The sequence below is a fragment of the Podarcis vaucheri genome (genome assembly GCF_965113315.1).
Source record: "Podarcis vaucheri genome assembly, chromosome: 6".
Lineage (NCBI taxonomy): Eukaryota > Metazoa > Chordata > Lepidosauria > Squamata > Lacertidae > Podarcis > Podarcis vaucheri.
In genome coordinates, this window is record NC_138764.1 from 102054823 (window position 1) to 102073069 (window position 18247).

General features: G+C 48.3%; 2 protein-coding genes across 3 annotated transcripts in view; one reads left to right on the forward strand and one right to left on the reverse strand.

Annotated features, from left to right (window-relative positions):
• Positions 1-1246: 1246 nt before the first annotated feature.
• ZGPAT (zinc finger CCCH-type and G-patch domain containing) lies at positions 1247-13823 on the reverse strand. 2 transcript variants are annotated; one of them, XM_082226160.1, is made up of 7 exons: positions 13581-13823; positions 11203-11935; positions 10367-10500; positions 8892-9050; positions 6845-6976; positions 4429-4846; positions 1247-3000 (listed from the first exon to the last, which is right to left on the reverse strand). In XM_082226160.1, exons 2-7 carry the CDS (start codon positions 11787-11789, stop codon positions 2862-2864), a joined length of 1569 nt encoding a protein of 522 aa, XP_082082286.1. In that variant the 5' UTR covers positions 11790-11935; positions 13581-13823; the 3' UTR covers positions 1247-2861. The 2 variants fall into 2 exon arrangements, with proteins under 2 accessions (XP_082082286.1, XP_082082285.1); XM_082226159.1 differs by having other exon boundaries at positions 11203-11961.
• A 162-nt stretch (positions 13824-13985) lies between these two features.
• Positions 13986-18247, forward strand: part of ARFRP1 (ARF related protein 1) — a 31455-nt gene continuing 27193 nt past the window's right edge. The window contains exons 1-3 of the mRNA XM_082226538.1: positions 13986-14124; positions 16758-16857; positions 18037-18124. Of these exons, the coding sequence (XP_082082664.1) occupies positions 16765-16857; positions 18037-18124 (181 nt within the window). The 5' untranslated portion in view covers positions 13986-14124; positions 16758-16764. The remainder of the gene's footprint in view (positions 14125-16757; positions 16858-18036; positions 18125-18247) is intronic.

Consider the following 18247-nt stretch of genomic DNA (forward strand, 5'->3'; position numbering starts at 1 on the left):
TGAATTACGACTTGCACGAAACCTGGGGAATCAGGACTCTTGTTTCCATTCCCCAACTGGGAGCTTCCTCATGGGAACTAGAAACCTGCTCAGCATTTATGAGCAGGAGAAGCTGATGCTTCCAACCTTCCAAGACACTTCAGGCACAGCATGTGCCCTGTGATTTACGTGGACCCGGAAGTAGAACCTGCTGTCATGTGCATATCTGTACTGCCCAATCCTGAGCACATTTACTTAGAATAAGCACCACTGGATTCAGTGGTTCTTAGTCCTAGGTTATTATTTTTTCAAAAAAGCAAAACAAGCATTGCAGCCTTAAACAAGAACGCCGGCGTGTTGAAGAACCTGACAAGACCCAGCTACTACCTAGCAAAGTAGTAGCTTTTTCAGACTAAGTGAGGATAACATCCCATCCTGTTTTAAACAGAGGGCTGAACATATTGCACCCAGCAGGGTGGATTTGGCACTTAGCACAAATACAGCACATTTAATGGGCAGAGATTAGGAGAGACTTCCTTACGTTTGTCTCTATGTCACTACAGTGGTACCTCGCAAGACGAATGCCTCACAAGACGAAAAACTCGCAAGACGAAAGAGTTTTTCGTTTTTTGAGTTGCTTCGCAAGACGAATTTCCCTATGGGCTTGCTTCGCAAGACGAAAACGTCTTGCAAGTTTGTTTCCTTTTTCCTATGGGAAACCGTTTCAATGCATCCCTATGGGAAACCGTGCTTCGCAAGACGAAAAATTCGCAAGACGAAAAAATTCGCAGAACGAATTAATTTCGTCTTGCGAGGCACCACTGTATTCCTCCTTTACTTTACCAAAGGTGTCACGGGCTTTGAAGATGCTCGAATTCATGACGCAAGGGAGAAATGTGCTAAGAGGAAGGCACGCTTGGCAAATCCACACCATGATCAACTCCCGCCCTGAAACCAATGTCCCCACTGTGGAAGGACGTGTGGATCCAGAATTGGCCACCACAGTCACTTACGGGCTCATTGTTAAAACCGTGTTTATGGAAGACAATCTTACTCGGCTATGAGTGATCGCCAAAGATTGCTCCTTTAGAAATGGGAAACGGAAGGAGAACAAGATGCCTTTCTAACAGAATTCAAGGGTGTGGGGGGAGGGATGTAACAGGAATTTAAACCGTGTGGCTGCTCTTCTTCTGGCCCCCAGTGCTTTTTACAGGGTAGATTTATCTCTGTTAGATGGCTCAGGCACAGCTGAAGAAAACCAGATCACTTCCTTGCTGGCAAATTATATTTTGCAAACCCGACTGCAAACGAAGATGCACCGTCTATCATACATGCAAAAGCGCACACACTAGAACCTGAGCTACGTAAAAAGTCCCAGGACCCAGAAAGGAAACTCCCAAGACCCAGAAAGCAAAGGAGTCAGCATGACAATTGTTCTTTTAACTCAAAATAATCTTTACAAACCTGAAAGGAAACGTGCACAGGAAGCTACACAGATGTCTAAGCCTGCCCCAAAACGCAGAACCCACCGCTGCTCTTCTCCTCAGCAGAGCATTCTTCCTGAGACCAAACAGTTTTACCCACTTCTCTGATGCTATCTCTCCTGTGGGGCTGCAGGAGTGAGCAAGAATGATAGCGGCTTTTCTCTGCTCCGCTGTCTGTTCTGATGGAAGGCAAATGCTTCAGAAGGCGGTTGCATGAACACAGAAGAACTCACCACCTGATGATTGTTGTTTGGGGGGGGGGGTAGACGTCACCTGAAAGCCTCTTGCACTCCTTCCTCCACCCCGTCCGTAGGATTTCAGGCTAGATCTGAGAGCGCGTCAATGCAGGCTCAGCATGCGCCTGGAGGCCACATGTGACCAGCTCTGCACACCGTTTCAGACCGCAAAGCACGTGGCTGTCCCCATGTGGTTGGGACTCCAACTCCCATCAGCCGCAGCCAGTGGTCAAGGATGATGGGAACGAGAGTCCCAACAACATGGGACGGCCGCAGAGTTCCCCATCTCTGATTTAAGGAGAACCTACGGGAGGCGATTCTGCCTTCAACCTTCCTGGCAATTTGATGGGAGAGAGCACAGGGACTATAGGCAAAGAATCCTCAAAGAACTGAACTGCTGCTCGTGTGGGCCAGCGAGAACGGCCAGCCTTCCTCCAAGCTTCTTTTCACATGGCTGTTAAACCCTCCCTGCCCAGGAGTTGCACAGGGAGGCAACGCTACCACACTTCTAGCACCCGACTATTGGTGCGGATGCCGCGCACGAGACTGCAGGAGCTCCTTCCACCAAGTCAGGAGGACCGCACGGGTGCTAGAGATCCACCTTATCGCTTCCTTCTTCTCGTGGTGCTTTTCTCTGTTGCGAGTTGGGTGGGGAGATCACCCACCACCAAGAAGTTGCCAAGGAATCCTGGGAGGGAGAGAGCTCAAGACAGACAAGGAAACGGCCAGGAGAAGGGCAGGAATCTGCTAGCGACTCTCATGCCTGATTAACGTTCTCTGCAGCTCCAATGTAGGTGCATCACCTTGTAGCTTTTCTCTTTAGAAAGCCAATTATGCATAACAGAAGAGAGGCAGTGATGTGGCCAACACTCATCAGGCCCTGTCAGGGATGATAGGAGCTTGAGCCCAGAGACACCTAGAATACCCCACGCTGGCTACCTTTGCATTCAGGTGTCCATGGCTCTGGGCCACCCACCTCATTCTCAGCACCTGCCTTTCAGCCCTGCTGTGCAGCCAGGGCGAAGGAAGAGCCGGACTGGCCTGTCTGCCAGCTCAAGAGATAGCAAGGTCTAACTCCTTGCACACTTGTAGAACAGCATGGCTGCTTCCAGACCAGGGAAAATGGCCCGGCCTGACAAAGGGCGGGAGAGAAGAGGAAAGGCTAGAACTCAGTCATTTTCTTGTGCGTGTTGGCTTTCTTCTGCTCTCGCTGGAGACTGGCCTCCTGAGCCCGCAGCTCGCTCAGTCTCTTGTGGGCTCCGGCAAGCTTCTCCTCCAGCTGAGCTGCGGCAACCGTGTGCCTGAAAGCCCCAAACCCAGAGAATTAGAAGGATGTCCTGAGAAAAGGAACATACACAGGGAGGTGCCTACTCTATCCCCCTCCATCCCTCCATCAAACCAATTTCTGGGCACCACAATGTAAGGATATTGACAAGCTGGGAGGTCGGCAGAGGAGGGCAACCAAGATAATCAAGGGTCTGGAAGCCAAGCCTAATGAGGAACAGTTGAAGGAGCTGGGTATATTCAGGCTGGAAAAGAGGGGAGCTATAATAGCCATCTTCAAATATCTCAAGTTTGTAGATAAAGCATTCCTCGTGCAATATGAACTTAATTTCAGGCTCACCTGGGTTCTAGATACAAGTACTAGGTCATCAGCACACATTAAGACTGAGAGTTTTTGGTCGAGAATTGTGACAGGGGCAAACTATAGGCCCTCCATTTCTTTAACCATGTCATTAATATATAAATTAAACAGGAAAGGTGAAGAAGAAGAAGAAGAGTTTGGATTTGATATCCCGCCTTTCACTCCCCTTCAGGAGTCTCAAAGCGGCTAACATTCTCCTTTCCCTTCCTCCCCCACAACAAACACTCTGTGAGGTGAGTGGGGCTGAGAGACTTCAGAGAAGTGTGACTGGCCCAAGGTCACCCAGCAGCTGCATGTGGAGGAGCAGGGAATCGAACCCGGTTCCCCAGATTACGAGACTACCGCTCTTAACCAAATGCATCCCTGTTTGACTCCAGTAATGGTCTTAATTCTAGTGGTGAGATGGCCAGACCCACCTTTACTTGTATCGACGTGTCAGTGTATAATGTTTTGATGAGAAATAATAGACGGAGGTCTATATTTGTCTTTTCCAATTTTTGCCTTGGGACCGTATCGACTTTAGGTCGATAAAAGCGACATATAATTTTTGCTTCAAATTATGGATGTACAGTATTTACATAGCAGAAAGTTCATCACAAAGCACTGGTCCAATGTGGATTTCCCTCTTTGGAAACCTGCCTGGACTTCAGATAGGGCGTAGGACTCGAACCCGTGGCTTCAAGTTACACAAAAGGAGATTCCGACTAAGCCTCAGGAAGAACTTTCTGACAGGAAGAGCTGTTTGACAGTGGAACGCTCTCCCTCGGGGAAATATGGACTCTCCTGCCTTAGGGGTTTCTAAGCAGATGTTGGGTGGCCATCTGTCATGGATGCTTTAGCTGAGATTCCTGCATTGCAGGGGGCTGGACTAGATGGCCCTTGTGGGTCCCTTCTAACTCTATAGTTCTATGATTCTGTGATGCAAGAGCCTGGAGCTCTTCCGGATGTTTTGGACGACAACTCCCACCAGCCCCAGCCAGCGCTACTGAAATATTTCCATCTAAGCCAGAAATACTGGGAAGCCAAAACCCACGGCCTCCATTCTAGATCAGATACCACAAGCAGAATCGAAAGGTCTCATTACCTCCCGATGTTGCGTGCCAGGGCTTCCTGGATCCCGCGGATGTCCTTCTGGGTTTGGTCTATTTTCTCCACCGTCTGGAAGAGGCGGACGCTCAGAGCCTTCTTCGTGCTCTTGCTGGCGTGGTACATCTCCTTGCCGCTCCTCTCTAGGGGTGCAAGCCCTGCCTCCTGCTCACTGAGGTCCTGGCTCCGAAGCTTCTCATTCAGGAAGTCAAAGACATTTCGGGAGGGCTTTGGGCCCTGCCGGGGAGGCCGGGCGGCTCGGTTGCCTTTCGCCCTCCGTTTTCTGGGCTTGGCTGGATCAATCTTCCCCTCCCTTTTCTTCTGGAGGATCTCAGCACACTCGTCCAAGGACTTGCCTTTGGGCAGCACGACTGCTAAGACCGGCTCCACTCTGCCCTCCGAATTCTTCCCCAAACCTGAAGCAGGAGGAGAGTCATGGATGGAGGACTTGACCTGGCATGTGTAAGAGACACTTGGATGGATGAAGCAGATGGGCCTGTCCTTGCCGCTGCTTGTCCACCAGGTTTCTATTACGCACAGCAACCCAGGTCATATGGGTTGCAGTGGTTTTTAGCAAGTCATTAGCTTGCATCAGGCATCCTACTCATTAGCTACTCCTGGTCATCAGCTTGCATCAGAGGTCCCTACCGGGAGTCATTTTGGACTCACAGCTGTCCATGGAGGTGCAGGTTAATTCTGTGTCCAGGGCAGCTGTCTACCAGCTCCATCTGGTACGCAGGTTGAGACCCTCCCTGCCCACAGACTGTCTCCCCAGAGTGGTGCATGCTCTGGTTATCTCCCGCTTGGACTACTGCAATGCGCTCTACGTGGGGCTACCTTTGAAGGTGACCCGGAAACTGCAACTAATCCAGAATGCGGCAGCTAGACTGGTGACTGGGAGCAGTTGCTGAGACCATGTAACACCGGTCCTGAAAGACCTACATTGGCTCCCAGTACCGTATTTTTCGCCCTATAGGAGGCACTTTTTCCCCTCCAAAAATGAAGCGGAAATGTGTGTGCATCCTATGGGGCAAATGCAGGCTTTCGCTGAAGCCTGAAGAGTGAGAGGGGTCAGTGCGCACCGACCCCTCTCGCTCTCCAGGCTTCAGCAGAGCCCCACCGCCAGCCCCACAAGCTGGGGGGATAGCGGGGAGGCGCAGTGCGCCATCCTGCTGTCTCCCGCCGTCCTTTGGAGGCTGGCAGTGGGGAGAAGCCTGCTTCTCCCTGCCACCAGCCCCGCAAGCGCCTGGGGGGGGGGGAATTAATTTTTTTCCCTTTATTTCCCCCCCAAAAAAAATTAGTAAAGGTAAAGGTAAAGGTACCCCTGCCCGAACGGGCCAGTCTTGACAGACTCTGGGGTCTGTGCGCCCATCTCACTCAAGAGGCCGGGGGCCAGCGCTGTCCGCAGACACTTCCGGGTCACGTGGCCAGCGTGACAAAGCTGCATCTGGCGAGCCAGCGCAGCACACGGAACGCCGTTTACCTTCCCGCTGGTAAGCGGTCCCTATTTATCTACTTGCACCCGGGGGTGCTTTCGAACTGCTAGGTTGGCAGGCGCTGGGACCGAGCAGCGGGAGCGCACCCCGCCGCGGGGATTCGAACCGCCGACCTTTCGATCGGCAAGCCCTAGGCGCTGAGGCTTTTACCCACAGCGCCACCCGCGTCCCTCCCCAAAAAATTAGGTGCGTCCTATAGGGCGAAAAATACGGTACGTTTCCAAGCACAATTCAAAGTGTTGGTGCTGATCTTCAAAGCCCTAAATGGCCTCGGCCCAGTATACTTAAAGGAGTGTCTCCACCCCCATCGTTCAGCCCGGACGCTGAGGTCTGGCTCAGAGGGCCTTCTGGCAGTTCCCTCCTTGTGAGAAGTGAGGTTATAGGGAACTAGGCAGAGGGCCTTCTCAGTAGTGGTGCCCGCCCTGTGGAACACCCTCCCACCAGATGTCAAGGAAATAAACAACTCTCTGACTTTTAGAAGACATCTGAAGGCAGCCCTGTTTAGGGAAGTTTTTAATGTTTGATGTTTTATCATGCTTTTAGTGTTCTGTTGGGAGCTGCCCAGAGTGGCTGGGGAGGCCTGGCCAGATGGGCAGGGTATAAGTAATAAAATTTATTACTATAATTATTACTACTATTAATATTATACCTTGGTTTAAGCACAGCTTAGTTTATGAACAACTTGGATTAAGAACCCTGCCAACCCAGAAGTAGGTGTTTTGGTTTGTGAACTTTGCCTTGGAAGCAGAACATGTTGAGTGTGTTCCATTTGTAAATTGGTTTAAGAACGGACTTCCAGAACAGTTTAAGTTCATAAACCAAGGTACCACCGTATTATTATTATTATTGGCACAAGCAGAGAAATTACTTGGATAAGTTGCAGAGACAACCACCTTTTGCGCACATGCAAATGCTTACCTTTGCCAAACTCATACCCCATCTGAGCAAGGAGTTTGGAGCCGATGCCACGCGTATGCGCCTCCCAGCTGCCGAAGGAGGAACTGCAAGAGGAGGGCCCTTCCCCATTCTCAGGGGTGCTGGAGTCGATAACTGTGGGGGCACAAGAGGAGGTTTAAGTGGGGGAGGGCAGCAGCACTGGCAAAACCAAGCAGGGGGGGATGCCTAATGCAGAATCTTGGAAGCAGGAAGAACCACGGCTTCTCTCTCAACTTCTGGCTGCCTTGAGGACTAGAGTTTGTTAACTGCCCTAATCATTCCAGCCAGGGTGGTGTAGTAAGGAGGATGGCATCGGTGGAAGAAGATTGGAAGAAATTTAAAGACTATTTACAAAAGTATTGCAAAATTAATGAATGTTAGAATGATGTTTGATTGAAGTTAAGCGGTTTCTAGCTGTAATGATATAAAAGAATATGGAAAAATTGGATTTCTAAATAGGTAAAAAATTAATGTTATAATATATTAAGATCAAAGATCAGGATAATAAGGAGGGAAAGAAATTGCTGAATTAATTAAATGAATTGGAACACAAAAAAGGGAGGTATGAGGAGGTCAGGGAAACAAGGATATGAATGTAAGATATGGAAAGGTTGATTCCCCCCCCTTTTCTGTAAGTGTACTTATTTTTTTATTCTGTATTTTTCTTGTATTTTTATCTTTTACTTTTGTATTTCTTGTTTTTATGTAATTCCTTTTTCTGAAACTTTAATAAATATTTTATAAAAATAAATAAATCAAACCAGGACGGGGGGGGGGGGAAGTAAGGAGGATGTCAGATTAGGACCTGGGAGACTAGGGTTCAAATCCCCCCTCAGCCACGAACCTCACTCGATGACCTTGGGCCAGTCACATCCTCTCAGCCCACCCAACAGGGCTGTTTGGGGAATAAAATGGGGAAGAGAACCATGTATTCCACCTTAAGCTCCTTACATAAATTGCATTTATGATTACATGTATATGGTTTGGCTTTCTGGCCGCTTAAAGCAGCTGCCAGCTTGCAGACAGCTTTTATATTACTGCCTGTCACTTACGCTTCAATTTACATGCAGCAGATCCCAGGTTCAATGCCTAGTAAGACTGGGAAAACACTTAACTCTGAAATCCTAGAGAGTCGCTGAGCTAGAGGAACAAAGGCAGCTTCCTTTATTCCCCCTTTTAACAATATTTCCTTCCCCTTGCAAACTTATTTCTATGAGAGTGCTGGCAGAGCATTTTTGGCCTCTTCATAAAACCACAGTTTCCTGGTATCTTTGGGGCATATGCATTGTTAAAGTTCCTCTAAGTTTACAGCGCAGATATGGCACTACATTCCAATGGTCATTGAACTCCAATTGCCATTTCTTCACAGCCACAACTCCGGAGGAATCAAATATCCTGGGGTCCGTTTGCTCCCGCGATTGCTTTGGTTCTTTTTTTTTTAAAAGACTTGTATGTGCGCGGAACAAACCTTTACTGCTTTTGAGGGCGAGGTGACCTTGACTAAAGCGAGCCACTTTGCAGATAAAAACAGCGCGCGAATCTCCAGCATTTCAACACCGCCACAAATAGTGGGTTCAAGATGATGGAGATAATCCTTTCCCCGAGAGATTAAAGAGTGCAGTTACACTAAGTGAAAGCAGATGTTCAGAGCAAAAAGAGAAGCACCCCCCCCCGAAGCCCTGTGAGGCTTGAATGCCCACACCTCATACCAGGGTTCAGCAAACCTTTTCAGCAGGGGGCCAGTCTACTGTCCCTCAGACCTTGTGGGGGGCCGGACTATATTTTTTTTGGGGAAATGAACGAATTCCTATGCCACACAAATAACCCAGAATTGCATTTTAAACAAAAGCACACATTCTACTCATGTAAAAACAAAAGGCAGGCCCCACAAATAACCCAGAGGTGCATTTTAAATAGAAGGACATGTTCTACTCATGTAAAAAAATGCTGATTCCCATGGGCCAGATTTAGAAGGCAATTGGGCTGGATCTGGCCCCCAGGCCTTAGTTTGCCTACCCATGCCTTATACCTTTGGCATATCCGGCATCATCCACTTCATCGCCTTCCGACTCCGATGAGGATGAGCTCTCCTCGCCACGGAGGGGAGGCATAATGCCGTCTCCCTCCACAACCGCTTCTTTCAGGAGCAGCGAATCAAATTTCACTGTGTAGTAACCGCTGTCAATGTCTGAGGAAGGGAAAGCGAAATGGTTAGGCTGCAATTCAGTGCGCCAACTGGGGTACCCAAGTGCAATTAGGAGAAGCGTTTCCCCCCATAAAGCTCAAATGTCAAGACACGCATCCCTCACAACTCCTCAGCAAGATCTGTGTGCAAGAAAATGTTTCAGATCAATACCTTTTGCTGCAATTACAGATAGGTAGCCGTGTTGGTCTGCCATAGTCAAAATAAAAAAAATCCTTCCAGTAGCACCTTAAAGACCAACTAAGTTAGTTCTTGGTATGAGCTTTCGTGTGCATGCACACTTCTTCAGATACACTGAAACAGAAGTTGCCAGATCCTTCTATATAGTGAGAAGGTGGGGAGGGGTATTACTCAGAAGGGTGGTGGGAATGGGAGATTGGCAGATAGCTGAGATGAGCCTGTTGACGACTCTTAACGACTGCAATAGGTCTTACAGGAAAAGGCAAGGGGTGAGAAGGTGAAAAATGGCTTAGTTGTGTATAATGAGATAAGAATCCAATGTCTTTGTTCAGACCAGGTCTCTCCATAGTTTTAAGTTTGGTAATGAGTTGCAATTCAGCAGCTTCTCTTTCCAGTCTATTTCTGAAATTCCTTTGTAGTAAAACAGCTACATTGAGATCTTGTATAGAATGTCCTGGGAGACTGAAGTGTTCTCCTACTGGTTTCTCTGTTTTGTGATTCTTGATGTCAGATTTATGTCCGTTTATTCTTTGGCGTAAGGTTTGGCCTGTTTGTACAATATAGAGAGCTGAAGGACACTGTTGGCGTTTGATGGCATACACAATGTTAGACGATGAGCAATTAAATAGTCCCGAGATGGCATGTGTGATATTGTTGGGGCCAGTAATGGTGTTGTCCGGGTATATGTGGCAGCAAAGTTGGCATCTGGGTTTATTGCAGGCTCTGGTGCCAGTGTCCGTGTTAAGTCTGGTTGTAGTATTATTGTGGGTTAGGAGTTGTTTAAGATTGGGTGGCTGTCTGTAGGCAATGAAAGCTCTTCCTCCCAGAGCTTGAGAAAGAGAACTGTCATTGTCCAGGAGAGGTTGTAGATCTCAGCTTAGTTACTACACGTGGCGTAGTAACTGAAAGTTTTCAGGCAGCTAATGTTTGCATTTCTTTGCAAGAGTGCATCATGCAAATGCCTGCATCAGAGGGGCCACTGATTGTTCAGGTATGTCTTAGGGTCCACTCATGCCAGACAGGTATCTTGCCTACCCCTGCTGCACCCATAAGTCAAGTTAGAAATAGGCATAAACCACCCTCCAACCTCACAGCAAACGTGCAAAGCGAAACAAACTCACCTGTGATTTTAGCAGCATACCAGATCCCATCCTGATGCCTTGCCAGGCAAGCTGAGCCCACAGCAAGGCTGCTGAGGTCGGGCTCCTCAAAGGGGCGCAGCTCCTCCACAGATACAACTTGCCCATGGGAGAATCTGCCGGAAGGTGGGGGGCAACACAAGGACAATGAATCACAAACACCAGAGGACTGCTGCACACAGGATGCTAGACTAGATGGTCAGAGCAAGCAGGGCTCTCCTTATATTCTTATTCAGGACTGTCTATGAGAAACATTTGGCCCACCAGATGTTGCTGAACTACAACTGCCTTCATCCCTGGCCATTGAACATTTGTGCTGGGGCTGGTCGGAGGGCGAAAGGTTCCCTGCAACTCAACTGCATGCTTCCAAGCTGCACAAAGGATACTGCAAAACTAAACTGCAGAGATGCTCTAAATTGGACCCCAGCGCCTTCCAAGTATTGTGGCCTCCACACCCCATTTCTCTAACAGCTGGCCATGCTGGCTGGGGCTCACGGGAGCTGTACTACCAGATATCTAGAGCAGGGTTTCCATCTGTTTCTGGACTACAATTCCCATCATTCCTGACCACTGGGCACTGCCAGCTAGGGATGATGGGAGTTGTAGACCAGAACCGGAGATCCAAGTTTGGGAAATCCTGGTGCAGAGGGCAGCAGGTTGGAGAAAGCTGCCCAACATGAAAGTGGGTACGGGGAATGCAAGCTTGGCATAGCATCCAGGTCCCTGGTGGAGGGGAGGCGGAATATTATTAAGACTTCCCTGACCCATTGGGAACCCTGTCCCTACCCCTTACCCAACTCAAGAGGAATCCTAATTACCGGCAATTCTCTTTAAACCGACACTTGTCATCCAGGAAGAAGGGGCACGGCTTCAAGGATTTGTGGGTGGGGTAGAGATAGAGCACTCTGACCCCTCGGCTTCCATCTTCCATAGATTCACTCCCCACAATCATGGCATTATGGTACTCAAGGGTCCCCCAAGAACTGTAGTATGGGGCTTTCACTTTCATCCCACTGGCTTCCTCCTCCTCTTCTTCCTCTTCCTCCTCCTCCTCTCCTTCTTGCTTCACATCTTGAGCGTCCGGGGACTCATCCTCTCCACCCATTTCAGAAATGGCTTCCTTAAAAGCGGCATATTCATCATCTGTGCTCAGTGGCCTGTCTGGCTGGAGAGGATTGGATGAAGATGTGGAAAGCGTCTCTGGGTCCAAAGTTGCACAGAGCCTGCTCTTTTTCACAGAAACCAGGCTGGATTCTGTCAGTTCTATCAGCTGCTTTAAATCCGCCTGCAGCTGGATCAGGTCGGGTTCCTGTGTTGGGTCCGGCACAGCTCCCAAAGCCAGCTCCACTTGCTGCAGCTGGGCCTTATAGGTCTGGATTGCGGCTTCCAAACTCTCCTCATCCATTGCTGCAGAATGAAGAGGTCCCTTGGGCCTCAGCACATCTTCAGCTTGACAGGTAGTAGGAAAACCTGATGGCAGATGCTTGCCCAAAGCAAGATCTTCTCAGCTGCCCAGCAATTCCCTCTTTGTTATCAACCAGGCACACCTCGCTGCCGCAAAGGTGGGTTAGTTAAGGCTACAAAGGGTTAGAAATAAGACCACAGTATTAAAGACCAGCCCCTAGAAGTTATTCAATAGATCACTTAAGGCAAGGCAGCCATTATTCCACTCTTTCAATGGGCGCAAACCCCACAATTACAGCCTCTGCTCCGAGGAAACAATTCACTGGAGTAGCCAGCGTTGCCACCTTTCTTTTACTGGTTTTGCTCCTCTGCCGTTAACGGCAACCTGACTGTAGAAATGAAGCAAGCAAAGCTTTCCTCACCCCTGCTTTGTGGCCCCTAACGTGGAGCCCACAGTAACCACAGCACTCCCAGCCACCTCTTGACCCTCTCCAGGGCCTCCTGCTGCTGCTGCAACATTCAGTAGGTATGTAAGCAGAGCAAGACACCATTCCCTTGTGTCACACGAGCAAAGCAGGCTAAAAGGGGAAAAAACACCTTCCTTTTTTTTGGGGGGGGGACCTTTCAAACAGGGAAAAAATACATACATATACACACATCCTTTTCCTATTAGGCAAAGATCATAAGACAACCCGGATGGTCGCCAGATTCTGTGTACAGATCTGTAGGCACAGACCATCCCCCAACCCAAACTAGTTAGTTAAGAAAATCCCCAAACTTGGTTCCATGGGTGACTCTGGGTCATCTCTCTGCAGTAGCTTATCTTAAAGTTTTAAATGCTTATCGCATTTATAAATTTATTGTTGTACATTGTTTTAAATGTTTGTTTTCCTTCTGGGATTGCACCCCCCAATGTGTTTTATAAGCTGGTCTTTGACTGTAATAAACTATCTATCTACACACACACACAGACTTTAATCTTTAAAGTGTGGCAAATTCTTTAAAATCGGTTGCTTTGCTTTATTCATTTTTCTTTTCTTTGGGGCGCCGTCCTGGAGAGCAGAATCTAAACCCTCCCCTGAAGTGATTATGTTGTGTATGGTTGTCTTCCTAGACTGAAAACTTTTGGAGACAGAGGATCCATCCCTGAGCTGGTCCTGCGACAGCTGCGCTCTTCCCTCACCAGGCCCCGCCCCTGCCAATAATAATAATAAAAATAAACTTTTCTTTATATCCCGCCCTCCCTAGCCGAAGCCGGGCTCAGAGCGGCTAACAATAAAGGTAACACAACATTCTAAAATCAATTCATTTTAAAATCAATTCAAAATCAAATCAAATTATTATTTTTATTTTTGCTTTACAGGGTTAAAGAAAAAGAAAAATGGTGTAAAAAAGTACAATGATGGAAGTAATCTACATTAGACACAACAATTTAGTAAGAGCAAAAACTTTGAGGTCTTAGAACAAAGGAAGGAAGTCCATATGTGTATATGTATTTAATGACTAGATTAGAATGATGATATGATTTTATTTGTAGGCGTGTGTTTTGTTCTTTTTTTGTTTTCTTTTTTCGTGTTCTGTTTTCTTTTCTTTTTTTCTTGTTTGTATGGTATTATTTTGGATTCAATGTTTGTAATTTTTGTTATAATTTTGCATTGGTTAAACAAAAATCAATTCAAATTCATGGCACCCATTGGGCTAGAGTTCTGTGAGGACTACCAAAGGAGGGGGTCAGGCTGTGCCAAAACCTCCCCGAGAGAGACCCGGCAACCCCCCCCCCCAGGTGGCCTACCTCGCAGGGTTGCTCGCAAGGGGGGCTGGAATGACGAAAGGCGCAACGCTTTGGACGTCCCGCCCCGCTACGGAAGCTCGACGACGGTAGGCCTCGCGCAGATTCCGCCTCCCTGGCCCCGCCAGGCTCCCTCTCAGGCCCCGCGACCCCGGCGACTCCAGGCTCCGGCAACCACACGGACGAAGGAAGACCCAACTCTATGCCCGGAAGCCGGAAGTCGCGCGAGAGGCGAGCGCCGCCATCTTGGGTCCTCCAGCCTTTCCATTTCCGGTCTCTCTCCGGTGCCCGGCGCGCACGTCGGCCTAAGAGGCGGGGATGGTGCGTTTATGCGCGTCTTCGCGCGCGATCCACGCTGGGTATTGTAGTGCTGGGCAGGCAGACGACCTCGGAGGCCGCCGCGCCGCGCGGAGGAGAGGAGGACTGCGTTTCCCAGGGTGCCCTGCGCGGGGCGGCCTTTACCACAGCAGGAGGAGGAGGAGGAGGAGGGGTGGTACGAGGAAGGCGAGCAGCAGCCGTTGAAGGCGGCTTGGCTGAGGTAGTTCAGGTAAGTCGTGCGGCCTTCCAGCGACTCACCTGGGCAGGTGAGCCTGCCCCGCCCCGTCGACCGTTACTCTTCGGCGGCCGCGGGTGGAAAGAGGTGCCGGGGCTCACGCCCCAGCCGAGCTGCCTGGAGTTCCTCAAAGGGGGGCGCGGGGAAGCGCCTTCTGCGCATGCTCGGGTCCATTCAAGAGGGAAACACTTTGCACATGCTCAGAGGCCCCTCCTTGTCGACGTAAGAAGAGCTCTGCGGGATGAGGCCAGTGGCCCGTCTCTCGTTCCAGCCTCCTGTTGGTTTCAGCCTCACGGTGGTCGACCCATAGCTGTCAACTTTCAGATTTGAAAATAAGGGATCAGCAGCCTCGAAGATAAGGAATCAGCAGCCTCACCTGTCCTGGGGACAACCTACGGGGTATCTAATTATCCAGGATAGCAGCGGGAAACGGCGCTGGAATAAGGGAATTTCCCCGCAAAAAAAGGGAAGGTTGACAGCTATGGGTCGGCCAGATGCCCATTATGGGGAACCAGCAAGCAAGAACCAAGCCCAAGACCCGCCCTCCTGTGGTTTCCACCAACTGGTACTCAGAAGCATGGAGGCAGAGAGCATCATGGCTAGCAGCCTTCAACAACCCCCTCCTCCATGGATTTATCTAATTCTCTTTAAAAGGCTTCCAGTTTGGTGGCCAGCCCTGCCCCCTGTGGCAGTGGGTACCACAGTTTAACTTTTTTGTTGTTTAGTCGGGTCCGACTCTTTGTGGCCCCATGGACTGGAGCACACCAGGCACTCCTGTCTTCCCCTGCCTCCCGCAGTTTGGTCAGACTCATGCTGGTCGCTTCGAGAACACTGTCCCACCATCTTGTCCTCTGTCGTTCCCTTCTCCTTGTGCCCTCCATCTTTCCCAACATCAGGGTCTTTTCCAGGGAGTCTTCTCTTCTCATGAGGTGGCCAAAGTATTGGAGCCTCTGCTGTGCAGAGCCCTTTGTCCCACCTTACTAAATATTAGTTCCACCTGGTACCTTAACCCGGATGGAGATAGCTTAGCATCAGTTGCAAGTGCTCTGGTAACCTCCCGTTTAGGCAACATAGAGCTCCAGTCTCCTTAGGATCACCTGTTTCACTTCATGTTTCCTGCAGTGTGGCTCAGCTGCCGTACCTGCAAAAACAAAATTCTGCTCAGGGATTGTATTATCATGATGACTATAAGTTATCAGTGCTTTAATGCACTGGGGGCACTATTCCTCAGGGGACGATCGATTGTGATGTAAATGAGAGAACAGCCTTGCAAATAATTCAGCAGAAGTTACCAGCCTGCAAAAAGATACCTCCTTGCTTGCTCTGACACTTCACAAGCACACTCACTTATTACATGACTTTTTTTTCTTTTTTCTGTGGCTACCACAGCATTTCTGTTCACTCTGGGTTCCGTCACAGCGTCCCGTTTTGCCAGAAGCGGTTTAGTCATGCTGGCCACATAACTGGAAAGCTGTCTGCAGACAAACACTGGCTCCTTCGGCCTGAAAGCGGAGATGAGCGCTGCACCCCATAGTCAAATTTGACTAGTCTTAACAGTCCAGGGGTCCTTTACCTTTTACCTTTACCTTGAAGCTAGTGCTTCAAGGCTGTGATAGAAAGTGGACAACTTGCACTTTATAGAAATGTTTTAAATACAACTTGTGCGTTCCATGTTTGCAGTCAGCACCTGTAATTAAAACATGATACTTCAGTGACTGCTCAGTCATGTACTTGTATTCATGAAATGAACTCACACCTAAAATAATGAATGATTTAATGGCTTTCTCTGTGGTGTAGTGGTTAAGAGCAGTGGACTCATAATCTGGTGACCTGGGTTCGCGTCTCCACTCCTCTACATGCAGCTGCTGGGTGACCTTGGGCTAGTCACACTTCTCTGAAGTCTCTCAGCCTCACTCACCTCACAGAGTGTTTGTTGTGGGGGAGGAAGGGAAAGGAGATTGTTAGCTGCTTTGAGACTCCTTCGGGTAGTGATAAAGCGGGATATCCAGTCCAAACTCTTCTTCATCTTTTGTGTATGTAATTAAATACAATTTTTTGCAAAGCAAATCTAGGAATGCATGTACTCTTTTCACTAGATGCTAAACATAGTTATATGTAAGAAAGAGACCGCAGGCTTATCTGCCTTGGTTCAGAAGGCTGATGTTATCTTTTTCAAATAGGCTATATATGTTCATGGGGAAACTGCACCACCTGCAGCTGGTTCTTTTTTCATTGTGTTTTTATTTTCTAGCCGACACTGTGGTTTTGAAACATCCTCCTACCTACACCACAAGAACGTTGGTGTTGTGCTCAGATGAGGCTTACTGTAGCTGGGGGTTAAAATGGCCAGGTAGTTGTAAGCATGACGTTGGTGCGCTCCCTGCAGGACTGGTTGCCTTCCTTCCAGCAGGCAGGTAGCAGCTGACTTGACTGCAGCCTGCATGATTGGCCCCTGCTCACATCAGTGAACATGTTTCCCCAAGGTGCAGAAAAGTCGTTCTTATGTTGTTTGGGCAGCATCCATAGGGCCTCAAGTCATGTCCTCCTGAGATGGGTCAGGAACATAATGTGCTTGTAGGGGGAGGACACATTTCTAGCAATCTAATATTTGATATTTTTGCTTGTAGGGTCAGGATGTATACGCTGCTATCCGGGCTTTACAAGTATATGTTCCGAAGGGATGAATACTGCATCTTGATCCTCGGACTGGACAATGCTGGTAAAACGGTGTGTTCCAATGCTTGTTTGGTGGAGGAGGAAAGAGAACCCTCTCCTCTTCCTCACTACCTTGTCTGGTTTCACGTATCATGTAGTAATTTCCAAGGTGCTAGGTAAAATGAGTTAATCCCGAATTCTAATTTTAGGAGGATAAATCCTTTAGGCAAACAGCACACAATTAGCATCATTAGGTCAGCTGTCCAACCCCTCCCCCCAGCTCTTCATTTGTTTGAGTTTCTAGTAATTTTCTTCCATAATAATATTTTTGTTGCAAGCAGATATAAAATTAAGGGTCTCAATCATCTTGGATTTTGCTGGGTAAAAGTTTGCTCAGAATTCCTGTAGCAAAGGAATCCAGTGTTCCAAGAAGGCAAGAAAGATCTACTGAACACTGTGCAGTGGAAGGCGGGGGAAAATTGCTTGAACTTGGGTTGAGTCTGTTATGCCTGATTTTGGGTGATTGTCTCCCATCCACCCACTGCATTTCCATCCAGCATGGCCCATGATGTTTTGTAGGTTTCACTAACCCACTGAAGAGGGGGGTTTTTTTTGGGGGGGGGTGCAGGGGGAAATGAAAGATCCATTGCATGAACTTGCTTTCTGCTCATACAGTGTTGGAGTAAAAAAAAGGTGTCTAAGGACTGCCAAACTCTGGCCTGGTTTGAAGTGGAAATGGCTTCGTGCAAGCTCTGGGAGAGGATGTTGTGGCTGCCTTGCTCCTTGGTCGTTCTGCGGTGCGCTGAGCTCAGTCATGGGTTGGCTTAGCATGGCATTTGAATCTGGGCTCGTGGTTTACAGACAAACTGTAAGACAAACCATGGCTTAGCTCAGTGAAGCAGCAGAATGATAGTTAGGGTGGGTTGTGAGACTGCACACCTCTGTCTTACTAATGCTTTATTCTGTCCCCGTGTTCTCGGTTATGGACCCCTGCCACTCTTTTCCCGGTTTAAATGTTAAACTCCATAATATTCCATAAAAAGGAAATTCTTATTTCAGTGGAGATTATGTAATATTGCTAATTTAGTCACATAATTTTTCCTTGTTGGCTAGCAGCAGCTAGATTTGATTGATTGCAGAGCCATAAATCTTGGAATTCCAGTTTTACAATAAAGTTTTCCTGTGTCCCAGAAAGCACTTAGTTTAACGACCTGTTTTCCTTCTCCCTCCCCTGCTTCCATTTTTTTCCAGACCTTCCTTGAACAGACTAAAACAAGATTTAACAGGAACTACAAAGGAATGAGTTTATCCAAAATCACAACTACTGTGGGCTTGAACAGTAAGTGAATCTAGTTTGGTCAAGTGAAAATAAAGTTTAAATAAGAGTTTACCTTGACGGGGTGGGGAACTATTTAGAAAAGTTTAAAAAGGGAGTTTGAGCAACTGCTTGAGGTATCCAAGG

Excerpts from the sequence above, each read along its gene's own strand:
- ZGPAT (XM_082226160.1), bottom strand. The coding sequence starts at position 11,789 with ATGGATGAGGAGAGTTTGGAAGCCGCAATCCAGACCTATAAGGCCCAG. Across the intron at positions 9,051-10,366 it reads GTATGCTGCTAAAATCACAG|ACATTGACAGCGGTTACTAC; the intron begins GTGAGTTTGTTT and ends TCCCTTCCTCAG. Across the intron at positions 4,847-6,844 it reads GGGGTATGAGTTTGGCAAAG|GTTTGGGGAAGAATTCGGAG; the intron begins GTAAGCATTTGC and ends CTCCTGCTTCAG.